This window comes from Lutzomyia longipalpis, chromosome 2, assembly GCF_024334085.1.
Source record: "Lutzomyia longipalpis isolate SR_M1_2022 chromosome 2, ASM2433408v1".
NCBI lineage: Eukaryota > Metazoa > Arthropoda > Insecta > Diptera > Psychodidae > Lutzomyia > Lutzomyia longipalpis.
Genome location: NC_074708.1, coordinates 28,218,064 through 28,236,136, shown reverse-complemented (window position 1 = coordinate 28,236,136; position 18,073 = coordinate 28,218,064). Strand labels below are relative to the sequence as shown.

The 18,073-nt window shown below is 36.4% G+C and overlaps 6 protein-coding genes across 13 annotated transcripts in view; 4 read left to right on the top strand and 2 right to left on the bottom strand.

The window, feature by feature from the left end:
* The window catches only part of LOC129789858 (serine/arginine repetitive matrix protein 1-like), a 982,101-nt gene that overhangs the window by 282,320 nt on the left and 681,708 nt on the right, over positions 1-18,073 (top strand). The gene's annotated exons all lie outside the window — the stretch shown is intronic.
* The window catches only part of LOC129791241 (fatty acid synthase-like), a 1,176,504-nt gene that overhangs the window by 806,816 nt on the left and 351,615 nt on the right, over positions 1-18,073 (top strand). The window lies entirely within an intron of this gene.
* The window catches only part of LOC129789856 (glutamine-dependent NAD(+) synthetase), a 932,624-nt gene that overhangs the window by 562,936 nt on the left and 351,615 nt on the right, over positions 1-18,073 (top strand). The window lies entirely within an intron of this gene.
* The window catches only part of LOC129789960 (pupal cuticle protein), a 1,201,887-nt gene that overhangs the window by 869,511 nt on the left and 314,303 nt on the right, over positions 1-18,073 (bottom strand). The window lies entirely within an intron of this gene.
* LOC129789919 (keratin, type I cytoskeletal 9-like) overlaps positions 1-18,073 on the top strand; it is a 480,279-nt gene that overhangs the window by 365,676 nt on the left and 96,530 nt on the right. The gene's annotated exons all lie outside the window — the stretch shown is intronic.
* LOC129789976 (uncharacterized) lies at positions 8,635-9,611 on the bottom strand. Its single transcript, XM_055827126.1, has 3 exons — positions 9,284-9,611; positions 8,828-8,856; positions 8,635-8,762 (listed from the first exon to the last, which is right to left on the bottom strand). Exons 1-3 carry the CDS (start codon positions 9,576-9,578, stop codon positions 8,640-8,642), a joined length of 447 nt encoding a protein of 148 aa, XP_055683101.1. The 5' UTR covers positions 9,579-9,611; the 3' UTR covers positions 8,635-8,639.

Here is an 18,073-nt window from a genome sequence, read left to right as displayed (position 1 = left end):
GTCAAAATTCAAACGTTTTAATGACAATGTTGAATGTTAAGAAAGTTGAAGTTCAGTCACCAATCATCATAGTAAAAACGTCGAACGTTATAAAAAAGAAATATCAAAGGTTTCAATGTTAAAAATTCTGTCGTACTCATCGCTGGTTTGAGCCCGTTTTGACACTTTTCTGTCAATTTCAGAATAATAAATGACGGGTAAAAAATTAAACATTGAAGCTGTAACGCCAATCGTTAAAGCAGAAACGTCAAACCTTAAAGAAAGATACTTCTAAGTCACACGTTAGAGAGGACTTATCAAACGTTAGAATTGTACGAATAAACTGTCAAAAGCCGCTAAATGAAAGCAAAAGGCATTAATAGTGATTAGGGAAATTACCATATTTTTTTTAATACCGCCTCCAATCTGTTCTTTTAATCCATATTTAACCTTCAATAAATGATAAATAAAAATAACTAAAATTATCCCTTTAACCGATTTCTGATTACGCCCCTGTATTTGAAAGCATTTTTCCTTCAAATATTTCCTACAAATGAATTAATTTCTTGGCTTCAAAAATTTCATAAAATCCCTATTCAATTACCTACAAAAAATTAAACCTTCAAAGGATTTTCTTCTTTTTGCTGTATTTTTTGGCACATCCTTTCTCTTTCGCAAAGAGTCACAATCAGTTAAGTTATTGCTTGTGACGTCTGTGTGCAAAAATGGGAATTCCCAGGGACTAATTACCACACGAAGGAAGTGTGAGATGTGTATGCGGCTCCTTAAAGGGGAAGGGGTGGATAAGGGGGGTCGTCAACCAAAAGCGGAGCAACATGAGGACACAGCTGCAAGTGAAAGATTGAGATTTACTCTCCTATTTTCCTTGTGCGCGCCAGGGAGAATGTCCTGTTGATATTCAAGTGGATGATTGTCTCGGGGAGAGTCCAAAAGTAAATTAAATTCAAGTGTCATCGTGGGATTTAATATAAATCCCACCACTCGTGGAAATCTCTCTCTCTCTCCCTTCATTTTCCAACACTGCACGCGGGAAAAATTGTTGACATGATAATGGTGTTGATACATACATACATAGCGCAAAAGGGGGGTAAAAAACTATATATGTGGGGGATTGTTATCAACATTGAATTGTTGGAGAGTCGTCACAAGTCATCAGAAGAATAAAAAAAAACAGAGAAGACACTCAACCGCCATCGTTTGCTTTTGTGCGGCTCTGAAGGGGGTCTAACGGCGAAGTGGATGATGAGTGGCTACAGAAGAAAGGAGAGAAAAAAATTCAACTCCCTTCTTGAGTGAAAATATTTATTAAGAGAATCAACAATTTTTCTCCTTCAGCCACAAAAGCGGAAACTCATGAGACTTCCGCCATTCCCACACCCCCTTTGTGTGGGTGTGCGGAGGGGTCTGAAGAGTTTGGGGTGGTGGATTTATTTATCTCGAAATCCTGATACTGAAATAAAAATTAATTGCAATGGTGGGACGAAGATGAAGGTGGGGGGTGGAATTCTTTTCACTTGTAAGCTCTAACGTGGAAATTTCTTCACCCAATTACATACCTACCAACACAATAAATCCTCCCTTTTACCTTTTTTTTCCTCCTTATTCTTGGTGAGATCTCTAGCCCCAAGAAGAGGCGACAGAGCTCACAAGGACCTCGTAGTGAATTTATGCTTATGGTGGATAATTCGGTGGTCCTTGATTGCATCCCTTCCAGGAAGTTTGATTACAAAACATCCCCTCCTCACACAGAGGAAGAAGAATCTTTTGGGCTGGTGTAAAACACCTAAACGACACTCTATTAGTGCCCCCCCGAAAACTTTGCGGGGGCCATTGTGGCGTCAAGGCGCTCTAGCCACCCTCCCCCCTCCCCAAACATCCCCCAATGCCGTGGGATTTATGGTTATTGCAGCGGAATAAAAGGATTAGGATTCCTGCAGATTTATTATTTTTATTAATCCCTCGTTGTTATTGTGGGTGGACCACGCAGGGCGAATTGCTGATAGATCCTTGTGTACGTTCAATACCGTCAATTTGTCTCTGTCCCCCGTCTTAAATCCATTGTGGCCCGGGGGTCGTAAACAGCACCAATTTTAGGGATAATTAATGCCACTCTGAGTCTCTCCTCTCTCTCCTTTTGATTTTATTTCCCTGGACAATGGAATTCATTGATTAGGGAGGAAAATTATTAAGTTTTTATTAATAAAATCGAAATAAAAAGAATAGATTGTTTTTTAACTGGTATAATGATTTAATTAGAATGAAAAGAAAAATTTGAGATTGATCTTTAAAATAAAATGAGATTAAAATCTTTAAATATGAGACATAGAAACAAACGAAAATTAGTAAATATTAAAGAAAATGATCTTTAATTTTTCATTTTGAGAATATTTAATATATCTCTAGTTAAATAAGGTTAAAAAACTTAAGAATTTGGGTTGATTATGTAAAAAACTTTTTTTATTGTAAATTGTGATGTAAGTTGTAAGAATTTTCGTATTCTGGAAAAAAATTACATTATTTTTAGTTTGTTTCTCTTATTAGGAGTTCTAGGAGTTTAATAATATTTTAAAATATTCTAATAAAATCTTTTCTTTTATTACAACTTTAGAATTTTTGTGAGATTTTGAGAATTTTGGTTTTTTAAATCTTTCCATAAAAAAAAATAATAAATATGTTCCAGATAGATCTTTAATGAGCTTTGAAAAGGTCATTAAAAAAACATGAGTAAAGAAAATGAAACAAATTGTTAAGATCTTTATAAGATTTTTAATGTAATATTAACAATCTTATAACTGACAACACAATTTTCTTAACTTTTAAGCTTATTTTAACCCTTTCGCGTGTTTTGGGTTATACGTTTTTATGACGCGAAAGGATTGAGTGTGATAGATATATTTCCGATCAAAAACTTTAACTTTTTCTCTGCAATTTTTCTGATTCTTTAACACTTGGAGGACAGGAATTTCTAACCTCAAACTTTGACCTCAATTTTCTATTGTAAAGAAAACGTTTTTCCAAATTTTCTTTCCAAGAACTTGTAGTAATTGAAGTTGCCTACACATAAATGTAGAATTTATCAATATAAGTTGGATAGATTTTAATCTGTGACGGTTTAAAATAGTCAAACTGGCGGTAATTACCAGTTTTGTCCTCTAAATGTTAACAAAACACACAATTCAGTCAAAAAGAAATTAGATAAAGACAGATCTGCCAATTTTTGACAGAAGAATCTATCTGTCAAGTTTAAGTGCTGTCACTTCGAGCTTAATAACCGTTACATTTTAAAATGTCAATGTCAAACAATTTGAAGCTGAAAATTCATTCATGAGGTCATAAATCTCAAGCAGCAGAACAATATTCCATGCTGTAGCTCACCCCCTAAGCGGTACCTCACCTATCCCACTACTTGGGGAGATTGATGAAAGCTCCTGGCTGGAGGATGGGTACTACATCCTTTGCCAGGCAGGACGATAATATGTAGGACACTCCATGCTGAGGTGGTGTGTGGTGAACGAGAAGGATGGCCCACTCGAGGGGGGTGTGTGTGTGATTATTTGAGGTGTTTGTGTGTGTCTGAAACACAATCACATGAGTGATGTTGCAGAAGGGCCTTTCTGCTCCTGATGACAATAATTAACAGGCATCCCTTGGCCTGATAAATTGATGACTTCGCACCCCCGCCGACATTTTACACGCTAACCACCGTTTCGCACCCATTGCACGAAATTTCGTCCTCTCCTTCAAAGTAAACACCGTCCTGAATGGGTTGTCGTTGGTGGTGTGAGGATCGACAGGATGCGGCTGCAGGGTGTACGTGTGTGTGTGGCTGGAAGTGGCAGCGTGAAATGATGAGTGGGTGGATGCCTGCACGAAATGAGACGCTAATTATGGTGACAAGTAATGTGTTAAAAGACGTTGAAACATCGGAAACAGAGACACACATTTAGCACATCCCCCATTCTCACTGCTCCGGATGGCAGCTGTAAGGTGGTAGGAGGGAGAGGGTTGGTAGCTAAATGAACTCCGCACGAGGATACTTGGAAAGTCACTGAGTGTCGTCTTGAGCGGAAAAAGGGGTACGAGCAATTTGGTGTAAATCGCTTTCGTGAAATGAGCTGAGAGGAAACTTTCTCTAATGGACGAAAATATTTATTTCTCTCAAAGAAGGGTCGCTGGCCAGGAAGTTTAGTCCTTTTCTGACATTGCTCAAGGGCAACATTTTTTCAAATTGAATAGACAAAAGAGAAATTGTCTTAAAGAAGTAAAAATCGTTTGAAAAACGTTATTGTTCAAATTGAAACTTTGACGGTAATTTATGACAGGACTTGTTTGACAGAACTGCTTAATGTCATTGATTTTGAAAGTTGTCTGTAAATGACACAACTTATTTCGACATTTAAACTTAAAATCTTTCAAGCAAAGAAATATTAAAATAGCAAAAGATTTTCCAAGGAAATTTCCTTCCACTCGTGCACGCACCTCAATGACTCGGGAGGATTGCTCTTGAAAATCAATGTGTGTAACTACCATAAGCCACACCATTATATATTGGAACAAAGTACTTGCGGTTTCTGAAACATCCTTCCACACACTCGGTGTTTGCCTCATTAAATAATCACACGAAAAGCCCGACAGTACTCCGTGTGAGAGACACTTCAATATCATCATCACCTTCCTCATGCATAAATTTTGTGGCGGGCGGGAAAAAGCCATGAAGATGGGATGCATGTTCAAGATGACAATACAGGAAAATCATACACTCGACATGCCACCCCACGTCCTGCGAAATTGAAATCCTGTCATACCAGGCACAAATTTCCACTCATCCTCACAGAATGTACTCCTTATGGGCAAACCCATGGCGCTACAGAGTGTCTCACAGTGTTGGAACAAAACTCCCGGCGCCATCAGCATCATCCACCCCCCGCCGGATGCACTTCAATCATCCTTCGCCCCAGGCAGGTATTTTGCCGCCACAGAGATGCATCAAATGCCGCAAAAGTCTACCGGAATTCCCAAAGATTCCACAGCTTTAGACAGAGAGACAATTTCACCTCATCCGTATGTCAATGGAAGATTTTCCGGGAGGAATTTTGAGGAGTTTTGTTAGTAAATCATGTCCTGACGGAATGCTTTTATGCATTTTTGTTCTTTTGTTGGAAGTTTTTTCTATAAAATCTAATAAAATTCTAAGAATTTTTTGAAAAATTTTCTACTCAATTTATTTAAGAGTTTTAAGAAAATGTAGAGAACCGTTTAACGGATATATTTTTAATTTAAACGGTTTGAATTTTGAATATTTGACGCCATTGAAAACATTGAAGGTCCAAGCCGATTTTGGAATTTTTTTTGCGTGTTGTTTTCTAAAACAAAAAAAAATGGAAAGAATCTAAGCCTGACTATAATATGCACTTTCTATAAACCGGAATGATTCATTAACAAAAGTATTACCTAACAAATACTAGAATTAGATTCTAATCTCGTGGCTAATAAAATTATATTCTTCACATTAAATTCTGTCTTATCCATCTTTCATATTTGGATCCTTCAAAGCAGCAGTTTTCTTTAACCATCCTATACACAGGACCATAAAACTTACTTGTTTTCTTACTTACCTGGTAATACAACTTAAATGGTTGTATGGCCGCCATGATTCTGTACGTTCTCGATTCTGAAAGAGAGGAAATTCGCGATGCCAACGATATCAACCGAAAGAGAAGAATACGACAGAGAAGAAGTTTTTTTTTTGAAAAGACAGATGATTTAGATATAATAATGTTTTAATTTTTCTCAAAGTTTGTTACATAAAATCGATACATTCATAAACTACATAGACATTCATGAGAAACACTGAATTTATACAATTACATGAAAATGAATAGGAGTTTCTAGTTTTCAATTAACAATTTCAAATAATTGAGTTTAATTAACAAAGTTCGTTGGTTTGAAGAAAACTGGTGTTTGAGCTGGTATGATGAAGTAGGGCCCGAAGCCAGGAGGAGGCGGAATTTTGTAGTTTATGAACCGCAAGGGCCGTCCTTGGCTTGATCTCCTAGGAAAGACCCTCGACTGTTGTTTGAAATTCACCGGCGGCATAGTAACATTTCTTGCCATCATGTTGTACGCAGGTTGCACTGGAGTGAAGGAAGCAGGAGGAATTGTCTGCGTTGAAGTCTCATGCAAATTCACAGCTTGTGCGATCTGTTGTGCAAGAGACAGCATTTTTGCTTCCAATTCTGCTTCATTTTGAACTGGAACGGTTGCCGCTGGTTGATGGTTTCTCTCGATAGGAGATGGCTGCACTCTGTTCACAATCTTTGGCTTCTGGACACTGGATCTGGCTTCCAGGACCTTCCTCTCGTCTTCTGTCATTGTCCAGACAGCTGGTTGTTCGGGTAATGGTGCTTCGTCGCCTTTTTTAGGCATTTTAAACTCAAAACTCCCCAGAACATCACATTCTTCACCAATCACGCTCTCTAGAACTTCCTTTACAATACACGTAGTATCGTAGATGATCTGGCAATCTCGGACAAAACTACTCATTTTTGAATATTTGAGTTATTTTTCTCTTTTTTTTTTATTTCAAAGTAAGACTTGTTGCAAAGGCAAAAATCAAAAGCTGAATGACTCTCGAACTGCCAGAGAGCTCTATTTATAGGTGAGCCTCAGGTAAGATAGTTCCAAAAGTTCACAAAGTAGCAGGTATAAGGGATTATCGAAGCAGGTATGATTAGGGATAATTATAATTAATAGAAACTTCTAGAAGCCTTTCTTAAGGATTAAGAAAAAAGGTAATTAATAGATCCTTAAAGATATTTTAATGACCTCTTAATGAGAAAACAATTTATTCAGGTAAGAAATCTGTCCAAAAACGTATAATGGCGGCTAAGGATTGAGATAGAAAATGGAAGCTAATTATTTACATTTGACCAAGAACTTTAACGGTTATTTGCTCTTAAAGAAATCAAAGATCTCAATAACCCTTCTAGAACATTGCAAGTTCCATTTTTTTTTAAATTTTTAAAGAGAAATGACTGAATAAAAACTGAAAAAACAAATCTACTATTTTTTGGCTCGAATTTACAACTATTCTTTATTTGAATTAAACATTTTTAGGCTTGAATTAAGTCTTTTTTTAGCTTGAATTTAGTACTTTTTGGCTTGAATTGAGTTCTCTTTGATACTTTTGGGCTTACTACTTTCTAGACTTTTATTAAACATTTTTATGAACTTATATCTCAATCTGAAGCGCTCTTAAAGAATGAAAACCAAATATCATTTTTCGGCTTGAATTAGTTTGTTTTGGGCTAGAATTGAGCTAGTTTCGGCGTGAATTTAGTATTTTTTTGACTTGAATTTAGTCCTTTTATTGGGTTTGAATTAGTAAATATTTTTTAAGCTTCTAAAACTTATAACTAAAACTAATACATATTTTGATTTTTTTTGCCGATAATCAGAACATCCTTTGAAAATATTTAACATAATAATTTTAATTGAATTTCGATTCTTTACAGTTTTTTATTTACTAATTCTCAAGAAAAAACAAATATTCATCCTTCAACAAACTCTTCAAATTCTCACCCAGAAATATTTCCACTTGAAAGAAGTTTCAAAAAAAAAAAACTCAACGACAAACAGAGCCCGTCGTTATGCAATTGAGGTAAAACTGAAAAAAAAACAGAATACAAAATGATTCGAGGAAGGTACTTCAAAAGAAAAGCATAGCACAGGGAACGTTGAAGTTGATTAGTTTAATTTATGAAATCCATGAATTTCCCACGGTGCTGATGGCATCATTGCGAGTTTCAGGGCAACTTCACCTCTACCGGGAGCACACAGTGAATCCTCAGGAGGTGTATGTAGTGCAGCACATACTCCACACAAAACTCATCTATGGCACGCAAGAGGATGAAGAAAAGGAGCATAATTCTGTGTCACATCGTCATGGGATTTTCCTCAAGAAAATTCGCAATTTCTTATATTTTTATTGCAAACCCGCCCCCTATACAAAGTGCAAAAGACATGCGGGGGAGGACACGTAGTTCTCATTCAATTTCCGAATATTTCCTCATTCAACAGAAGTGCTCTGCAGAAAAAAAAAGAAGAAGTTCCCATCGGCAAAAAGGGAAGATTTCGGAACTTCTTAGCGCGCGAGGCAGATGCGGGAAGGCCCAATGCGCATAAAAATGTTGAATAAACTTTTCCCATTCACTTCCCAACCAACTAATAACACAAAATATATTTTTCTCTTCGTCACATCAAAATTATGTCGCAAAGTTTCTTCACCACATGGAAAAAAAACTTTAAAAAAAAATACGCAAAAGTTGAAAGTTTTCCTTGTGGAAAGTTTATTCCGTTGAATTTATATATTTGTTGCTTTCAAATGCGTGAATTTGTAAAGCGATTTTAAGTAAACATTGCATTGGCTTGCATTTTCCATACAATTTGTTGAAGTTTATAAGCCGCCATTTTGATGTGGTGAAAAAAGAGAATTATTCACCATAGCGTGGCGTCGGGTGGTGAAAAAATCTTACTCAAGACTGAGTTTTATCGTTGAAAAGATTGATTTTTCGTTTTAATAACTGTTTTTATATAGAATATTTCAAAATATAATTTTTCTTTTAAAAGAAATTGTAAAATTAAACAGAAATTGGATTTCTAAATGAAAATCCTGGACGAATTGCTGAAGGGTCTGGGTCCGGTTTTGAAATCTTCGGTTTCTTTTTTGGGTTTTTGGTTTCAGTGATTTCCGTAGTCATCAGCTAAAAATTGAAAAGATTTATTTTGAAATAAATAAAAAAAATTAAAGAAATAATTGCTTACTAACCTCATAAATTTGGGCATAAGTTACCGTTGCTGTAATAAATATTAAAAATCTTTTAATCAATTGAATAGAATATAATTGAATACAGTAATCAAAATTAATTTTAGCTTCAATGTGAGTAACCTTTTAATTAATTTTTTTTAAAACAAAAAAAATCTTTTTGAAATATTAAAATCAAGCAAATAAAAATAAATAGGTAAGGGATGTTTTGAGATTTAAAAAAAAATTCAAATCAGTTTTGAGTGGAAAATTAAGAATTTTGATGAATTCTCGTTAAGTGGCCAAACATAAATTTAAAAATATTTTCGCTTTTGAAAAGAAGTTTCGCTCTAAAAAGTTATTTTTGAATTTCTTTAATTTTAAGCATTTAAGCGTTTGCAAATGTATTTGATTATCATTTACTTTTTTAGGGTTTATTGAAAATGATTCTGAATTATTGTGGGACAACCGAATACTTACATTCACGAAGGATTTCTTCCTCAGGATACGGTGCTCCAGGAAGACGATTCATATCGAAACAAATATAAAATTTATAATCAATTGCATCTGAATCAGTGCAGACAATGTAAACTCTTTTTCCATTTTTAACGTTCTTGATATCTGGAAAATCTTCACTTTCCTCACAAGTCCTTCCTGTGTCCAATACTAAATTTTTAACACAGATACTTGGGTCAGATGGAAGAAAAGCCTGAGAGTTTTTCACCAATAAAATTACAAATAGAAGAGTTAAAATTAAAACGTTTAATGAATTCATTTTGTATGTGAAATATTGAGGAGAAGACTGAGAAAATTCAAAAGAATTTTCCCTTTATAGCAGAATCTGTGTTTGATTAGAGATTTATTTACTTTCTGTTGCTGCAATAGAATTGTTTAATGTTAAAATCTATGCTTTTACTTCAAAACATTTGAACAAATATTAGCAGCTGTAAAAGACCTAAAACTCTTAAAATTTTCATTAAAAGCAAAACTTGATCTGAATCACAAATCTGAAAAATGATTAAGATTGAGAAGATTCAGGCTAAATGAAGAACTTTTCTCTTACTTTTTGTTGATCTTTTTAACCCAAAATGGCTCAGAAGTTTCTTTGTTGACTTTTGGATGCATAAAAATGTCACGAAAAGGTTTTTTTTCGTAAAACTTACGATAATTTCGGTTAAAAGAGAGTTTTAGAACCTTTTTAGCAAATTTGCAAGAAATTTTGGTTTAGGAATGTTGCAAAGTTTCTTTATCACAAGGAAAAAAAACTTTAAAAAAAAAATTCGAAAAAGTTGAAAGTTTTCCTTGTGGAAAGTTTATTCCGTTGAATTTATATTTTTGTTGTTTTCAAATGCGTGGATTTGTAAAGTGATTTTAAGTGCAATGTTTACTTAAAATCTAGAAATCTAGACATATATTTTCCATACAATTTGTTGAAGCTTATAAGCCGCCATTTTGACGTGGTGAAAAAAAAAAAGAATTATTCACCATAGCGTGGCGTCGGGTGGTGAATAAACCTTACTTAAACCTAAGTTTTCTCATTGAAAAGATTGAATTTTCGTTTTAATAACTGTTTTTTTTACATAGAAATTTTAAAATATCATTTTTCTTTCAAAACAAATTGTAAAATTAAACAGAAATTGGATTTCTGGCTGAATATCCTATACGACGTTCTGAAGGATCTTGGTCTGCTTTTGAATTCTTCGGTTTCTTTTTTGGGTTTTTGGTTTCAGTGATTTCCGTAGTCATCAGCTAAAAAAATTGAAAAGGTTAATTTTAAAATAAATAAAAAAAGAAAGATTTTGAAGAAATAATACTTGGTGTAAAAAGCGAGCCAACTAATTGGTTAATACCTTATAAATCTGGGCATAAGTTACTGCTGCAATAAATTTAAAAATTTAATTAATTCAGTTATATTGGGTAAAAAATTTATGTTTTTTTTTAAAAAATGAATATACTCCTTTTCAATTAATTTGAAATTTTTGATGTTATTAAAAACTCTTCAAATTGATGTTATTTTAAAATGATTAGGAATAATATGGGAAGAGGACTCCCCAATACTCACACTCAGGAAGGATTTCCTTCTCAGGATACGGTGCTCCAGGAAGACGATTCATATCGATACAAACATAAAATGTATAATCAACTGCATCTGAATCAGTGCAGACAATGTAAACTCTTTTTCCATTTTTAACGTTCTTTATATCCGGAAAATCTTCACTTTCCTCACAAGTCCTTCCTGTGTCCAATACTAAATTTTTAACACAGATACTTGGGTCAGATGGAAGAAAAGCCTGGGAGCTTTTAACCAATAAAATTACAAATAGAAGAGTTAAAATTAAAACGTTTAATGAATTCATTTTGTATGTGAAATATTGAGGAGAAGACTGAGAAAATTCAAAAGAATTTTCCCTTTATAGCAGAATCTGTGTTTGATTAGAGAATTATTTACTTTCTGTCGCTGCATTAGAACACCTGAACAATATTATTTAGAAGCTGTAATTGCTTAAGATTCCTAAAAAATTTGATTTAAAATTAACGATTTATAAAGCAAAACTTGATCTGAATCACAAATCTAAGGAACTGAAAAAGATTAAGAAGATTAAGGCCTAATAGAATACTTTTTTTTTAGTTTTCATTGATACATATTTTTAGCCCAGATTTGCCTAGAAATTTCTTTGTGAACTTTGTGCGCATAAAAATAGAATAAAAAGCTTTTATTTTCATAAAAGTTACAAAAATACGGTTAAAAAAACAGAGTTCTAGAACCTCTTTAGCAAATTTTGAAGAATTTTAATTTAGAATTGACTTAATCTAAGAGTATCTGACTTAGTCTTTGAATAAGTTATGAAGACACTTAGGAAAACTCGTCCACAGTTCTCCCAGAAGCCTTTATATAATCTTTCTAAGGATTTTCAAGGTCAAATTGTACATAAAACAAGAAACTTAATGCTTTTAATTCTATATTTTTAATTCTTTTGTTTAATTCTATACTTCTCTTTCAATCGCTTTTCTTTTCTTAATATTTTCTTACAAACTTACAAGTTTTTTCACCCTCAATTCAACTTATTTTGCATGATTTCTTCAACAATTTTTCCCATCTCATGAATGTTTCAAACAATAACCCATCTTAAATCGTTTACAAAAACGTGGAAGTTTTTGCATTTTTCCAACATAAAAGAATAAAATTATTTAGTTGCAAAACAAGGGTATCTCGTCCCATGGCCCATAAACTTGGCTATGTGCGAAAGAAAATCCACCCGGGAGCTATTCCCTCATTAGCGAAAGCTCATTAAGCATGGTTTATTTAAAGTGCTTCTCTTGTTGTGGCGGAGGGTTGCAAAAAAAGAGCAATTTCCGGGACTTGTTGGCTTATTTGTCGTACATTTCGCCATGGCTTGTGCTACTCCTTTTGCTTATGTTCTTATCATAAGGAAGAATTTCTTTTTGCGTCTCACGCCACTCAATTTCCAGCTGGAGATGCTATTAAAATTTATGTTTATGGCTTATCGATCGTAAGCGCAACTCAGTCTACGGGAAATTATGTATATAAAAATAATCTCTATCCCATTTTTTTTCTTCTTCCTCTTGCCGCCGTTTCACCACAAACTTATCTCTGTGAGAGCCTCGCTAGAGGAACACGACTGGCGAGAGACATTCGATCCTCCTATTTCACTATTTTCCATCGAAGAACATCGGAGAGATAGTTCTCAATGGCGATGTGGTGCAAAAAATTGTCTTGTCTGCAGGAGGGTTGTTTTCTCTGTATATACCTACACATAGGATATGATATTGAGGAAGGGTGGGTGGTGAGGTCGGATGTGGAGGATTCATGTTACAGATTTTTGTCTACTGGGCACCCTGCCCTTCCCGAGCCACATTCTTCACCCATTTTTGTTCCTTTAGCTTCTTTTTGGCTCGTGTAGAGAGCCCCAAAAGATGTTCACATTCAAACCACCCCTCCCCCCTGGTAGGGCCACCCTCCACAAGAGAAGAATCGACTTTCGCCATATCGGAAAACTTGCCGAGAGCTCAATGTAATGAACTGCGATGTGTATCGGCCACAATGATAATAATCGTAAAAAAAGGCCGATGGGGTGACTCAAACCACCCCCCATTCGTACGGTTAGAGACCCTCTGACAATGTGCACCACAATGTTGATCAGATATCGACAGATAACAAGAACAAGGCAAAAGTGTTCCTTCTTTGCTTACAAGACATCCCCAAAATCTTTCACTGCCCGCAGGAGCGTCACAGCAGGGGTGGGGGTGTAGGCAGTTGGACAAATTTAGGACAACATCGAAGGAAATCCAGCCACTCTCTCGTGGTGAAGACAAATCCCTCAAATTCCTTACATAGAATTGCTCAACTGTCTTTGAATCCTAAAATAATGCTGCTCTTGGGGAAGCAGAAAATAAAATATATTAAAGCTAGAAAATAATCTAGAAGAAGATCTGCGTAAGAAATCAAAAGTTCTAACATTGTGGAGAGATGTTTCTTTATTAGGTAATCTTAAGAAGATACTTCCAACGATTTTAGTGTGCTATTTTAACCCTTTCGCGTTGATTGGGTCAAGCGCCGATCTAAACGTTAAAAGTTTAGATAGTATAAAATTAAAATTAGGCGCTTTTCTACGTTGGAAATACGTCTAACTTAAAAAGAAGATTTAAAAGAAAACGTTTCGTGTTAGAATTTTCTTTTAAAAGTGTAAAGATCGAATGATTCAATGTTTCTAAAACATTGAAACATGCGCTGTTTTATCACGTTATTTATACTATGAATGCTCTCAAAGGATATATTTCAGGAAAAACGTATTTTTTTGACTTCTTCTACGTGAATTAAATGTATTTCTATAACAGGATGGAGAATAGTTTACCTTCAATGATATAGGCAAATAAAAGAGATTAGAAATCTTCCCCTGGTGGGCACTGATGGTACTCAATGGATTGTCACTGTACCTTCAATGATATAGGTGACACAGCATAATTAATAATGATTCCCATTGATGGGCACAAAGGTCAGGCATATGGTGGAGGCTTTACCTGAAATGACAGGATATAATGTTACTGAGCCTTGAGATCCGGCTCGCGCCCTTGGGGTTAAGATTTCTCTCCACGTCGCTGCAGAACTTCCTTGGGTATGTTCTCCGACGGATAAATTGGCCAGGAGATCACACAGAACTGGTTCTGGTGGATCTTTCACTGACTGATGCACAACTTCTTTGAGAAATTACACTTTGTCCTTGAATATTTGACATTTAAAGGTGGCGATGAGGACACAAGAAATCCATGAAATTTCCTACTGTTCGCACACTTTGACTGTTCTCAATTGATGAGAAATAAACAAGAATAAATCACACACTTCAATTGATGAAAGTTCTAGAAATTTATTCACTTGAGAAACAAATTAAATGCAACATTTATTCTTCACTTGATGAAGGTGGACAAAATTACATTTATTCTTCACACGGCGAAGGTTTCAACAAGACACATCTTTCCATGGTGAAAGTTGTACAAAGACTAAAAATTGGGTTACAAAGATTCAAATTATTTGCCGCTTATCGGCACTATCTACGGGATATTTCATTTTTTGCTAATGCATTTGAACTTGAAATTTTAATCATATGGATGAGGTCAATGACCCACAATTTTTTCATTGATTCAAAGCAAATCTACTTCGCGGCATTCTTACATTTTCATTTTCTGCCTGAACATTCTCCCCCGCTCATCGCCGCCGTAACAAATACAATGATTTTTCTTCACTTTAAGTAACAATTTGAATATTTCCTGCCTAATTCACCCTGCTAAAATACTCAAACTAATTCAGAAAAACCAAATGAATCTATAAATTAATTTTTATGGGGAGAAAGTTAAATATGAATGAATTTACTGGCCACAAAAAAGAAACACCCTGTCACATCCCTTCATCCTTGCCACTCTGACTGCTTCCTCCATTTCCGGACAAGTTTCCTTGAGAGTGTCCGGCGAACATTGCGTATTCTCCACTGCGTTTTCCTGCCATCAAATTGTCCAATAGCAAATCCCTCTTGTGCTGAATTTATAGGTATTTGAGGCAATTTCGCGTCCAGAATTGATCCAAATGTTGCTGTAGAGCTTGGCAAATGTGCCCGAGGATGAGTCTGCCCATTTCTGATGAACTGAAGACAGGTGTAGCAATGGTGGGATTTCGTATGCTACAATGTCCGGGTGTCACTTCCTTGTAACTAAAGTGACCTTGAAATGACTTGATGGCGACTTCCCTAATTCTCTCCAGAAAAGGGTAAGCCAATTGATGGGAAACTTCCTGAATCCGATGCTGAGAGGTGTGAATAACAACGCTCCCCCGATGAGGTTCTTGACAACACAATTGTGACAAAGATTTGATGAACTTTCTCACTAAGATTTCTCCACTGATGAAGCACTGATTTAACCTCAAAATCGATGGCGCAATTGGAGATTCAATGTGAAGTTGTCTTCGATTAAATTTATGGTTGAAAGTTTCAAATATTTCGCTTGTAGAAATGATTTTTGTTGGAAGTAATTTGACTGATTTGAAGAGATGAGATGGGGAATTAAGTGTCTCCAAACTTCTATCTCTATGTAGCTTATGTAGGAATGATCCTTTCGACAGTAAATGACTATCAACATCAACATAAGAATTGCACCTGATGAAGTTTGCGGTCGACGGGAAATGTTTCCTTCCAACACTGGCATGATAGTTCAGGGCATGATTTTTGACAGAGAGAGATAGATGCAAATCAAAACAAATAACAAGCAATCTAACCTCATTTATTGTATGTTTATTCTTGAGAATAAATTCTTTGAGAGCAAATTGATGATGCTCTAGTGAGAATCTTTAAAGACTCACATTCTGGGTGGTGTGTAGCAATGGATTGTGGCTTGAGAGAACTCTCCATCTCATTGAAACCAATGGTGGCTGGACATCCTGATCAACTTGAAGTGAATCATTGTGAGTTTGCCCTGACGAAGATCCCGAGTTGACATAGATAATAGACTGCCTTTCCATAGGCTTCGATTCATCTAGCGCCAAACATTCATGAGGCATGCAATAAATGGTATCACATGACGCAATGGGCTCCTCAGTTGACACAGACTCCTCTACAGATCCTGAATGGGCAGTAAATGACTGCACAGCTAAATCATGCTCCTCAAGACTACTCATGGGCTTCCTCAAGGTCTCGTCCAATTGAGAGATGGTGGTGAGATTGCAAGACACCCGTTGTGGAGGAGAAATCTTGAAACATGGTCTCACAGTAAGCCTTCCAAAGACACTGTCCTGTAGAGTGGGAAATCCTTCTCCCAGATGATGGGAATTTCTTCCAAGGTATTTCCAAACATGCGCTCCCCCGATGAGGGAATCAATTCGGTGTTGCATGTGCAAGTTGGGTTCAGCGAAGAAGAATTGCTTAGGGATCCTGATCCTTGATATATCCACAAACCAATGGGGCTGGTCAATGGTGACCTTGGGCATCACAAGGCAGACAATCACCTGAGACAAGAGATTGCCAAGACGATGGTATAGATGTTTCACCTGGATCTCCTGACTACACGATGAGGTAGAATCATTCACACAGCCCACAATAACTCGAGAAATCTGACATGGGAGATTCAGGATGTGACACAAGTGTGAGGAGATTGTATTGACCTGGGAAGTTGGATCTAATACCAAACGACGGGCATGCTGAGTCCCAAATTGATCCAACACTGCAGTCCTCGCGATGGAAGAAAGTTCATGAGACTTCACACCACACGACGTAGAACATGACGAAGTGCTGGAGAATTGATATCCTGCTGGTAGGATTGTTGCATTTCCATCAAATCCTGTGATCGATGAAGTGGCAAGGGGTTTTGCGTACGGAGGATGTCCTCCAGTGACATGGGTCGATGCAGATTGCATATCATCATAAATAAATTGAATGTGTGCAATGTTGCACATTTTGCAAAGGGAAAAAGTGCAATTGGCCAAATTATGAACCTCAAACAAATAGTTTTGACAATTATTAAGAATCTTGACTACCTCAAATCTAATGTTAGCAGGGTGATCTAAGAACTTTTTGCATTTACATAATTTGTGAGGACTAATCTGACAATAAATATGATTTTCACTAACAATTGAAGCATAAGTTGAGTCCTTATTGAAAGATGGGTTGGACTTACTCGTGTTGCTGACTGGCGGATGCTGCAGTGATGAACTCTCTGAGGAAGCACGATGTTCATGTGAGCGTGTCCAAGTGGCCATCAACTCCCGCACAGATGCAACTTTGTCATTGCAACGCTCATTGAGGCGATCCCAAGCGACAGAATAGTTGAAGTCCGATGATCCCAGATGCTCAACTATCTTCTCAGCTTCTCCCATGGGGGATGTCTTAAGATAGTGCAGTTGATGCAAGTTGATAAAGCGTGGATTGATGTCTACCACAGACACAAATGAATGGTGGAAATGGTTCCCATTTGTGCATAATCCAGAAAATTGTGGCACTCGAATTGGTTCGAGAATTGCAGCCATGGCCATGAGCACAGCGTGAGGCGAGAGATGGGCATTGTTGTCCATTGAATCATCTTGCGGTACTTGGGTCGCAATCCTCTCGTATTCCTCTATGATCCGTTTGACGGTAGTCCGCTGAGCCTTGCACGAATCTCTGAGCTTCCGGGTAGACACTGCGCTGGGTGAAGTACGCTCCGACTTCACACGATGCTCGATGGACCAAATGGAGAATAGTTTACCTTCAATGATATAGGCAAATAAAAGAGATTAGAAATCTTCCCCTGGTGGGCACTGATGGTACTCAATGGATTGTCACTGTACCTTCAATGATATAGGTGACACAGCATAATTAATAATGATTCCCATTGATGGGCACAAAGGTCAGGCATATGGTGGAGGCTTTACCTGAAATGACAGGATATAATGTTACTGAGCCTTGAGATCCGGCTCGAAGGACCAAATGGAGAATAGTTTACCTTCAATGATATAGGCAAATAAAAGAGATTAGAAATCTTCCCCTGGTGGGCACTGATGGTACTCAATGGATTGTCACTGTACCTTCAATGATATAGGTGACACAGCATAATTAATAATGATTCCCATTGATGGGCACAAAGGTCAGGCATATGGTGGAGGCTTTACCTGAAATGACAGGATATAATGTTACTGAGCCTTGAGATCCGGCTCGCGCCCTTGGGGTTAAGATTTCTCTCCACGTCGCTGCAGAACTTCCTTGGGTATGTTCTCCGACGGATAAATTGGCCAGG

Bases quoted from the DNA above. Each gene is read 5' to 3' on its own strand.
- LOC129789976 (XM_055827126.1), bottom strand. From the start codon at position 9,578: ATGAATTCATTAAACGTTTTAATTTTAACTCTTCTATTTGTAATTTTA. The intron at 8,857-9,283 runs GTAAGTATTCGG...TATTTATTACAG, and splicing joins GGAAGAAATCCTTCGTGAAT to CAACGGTAACTTATGCCCAA. The intron at 8,763-8,827 runs GTTAGTAAGCAA...TTCAATTTTTAG, and splicing joins CTTATGCCCAAATTTATGAG to CTGATGACTACGGAAATCAC.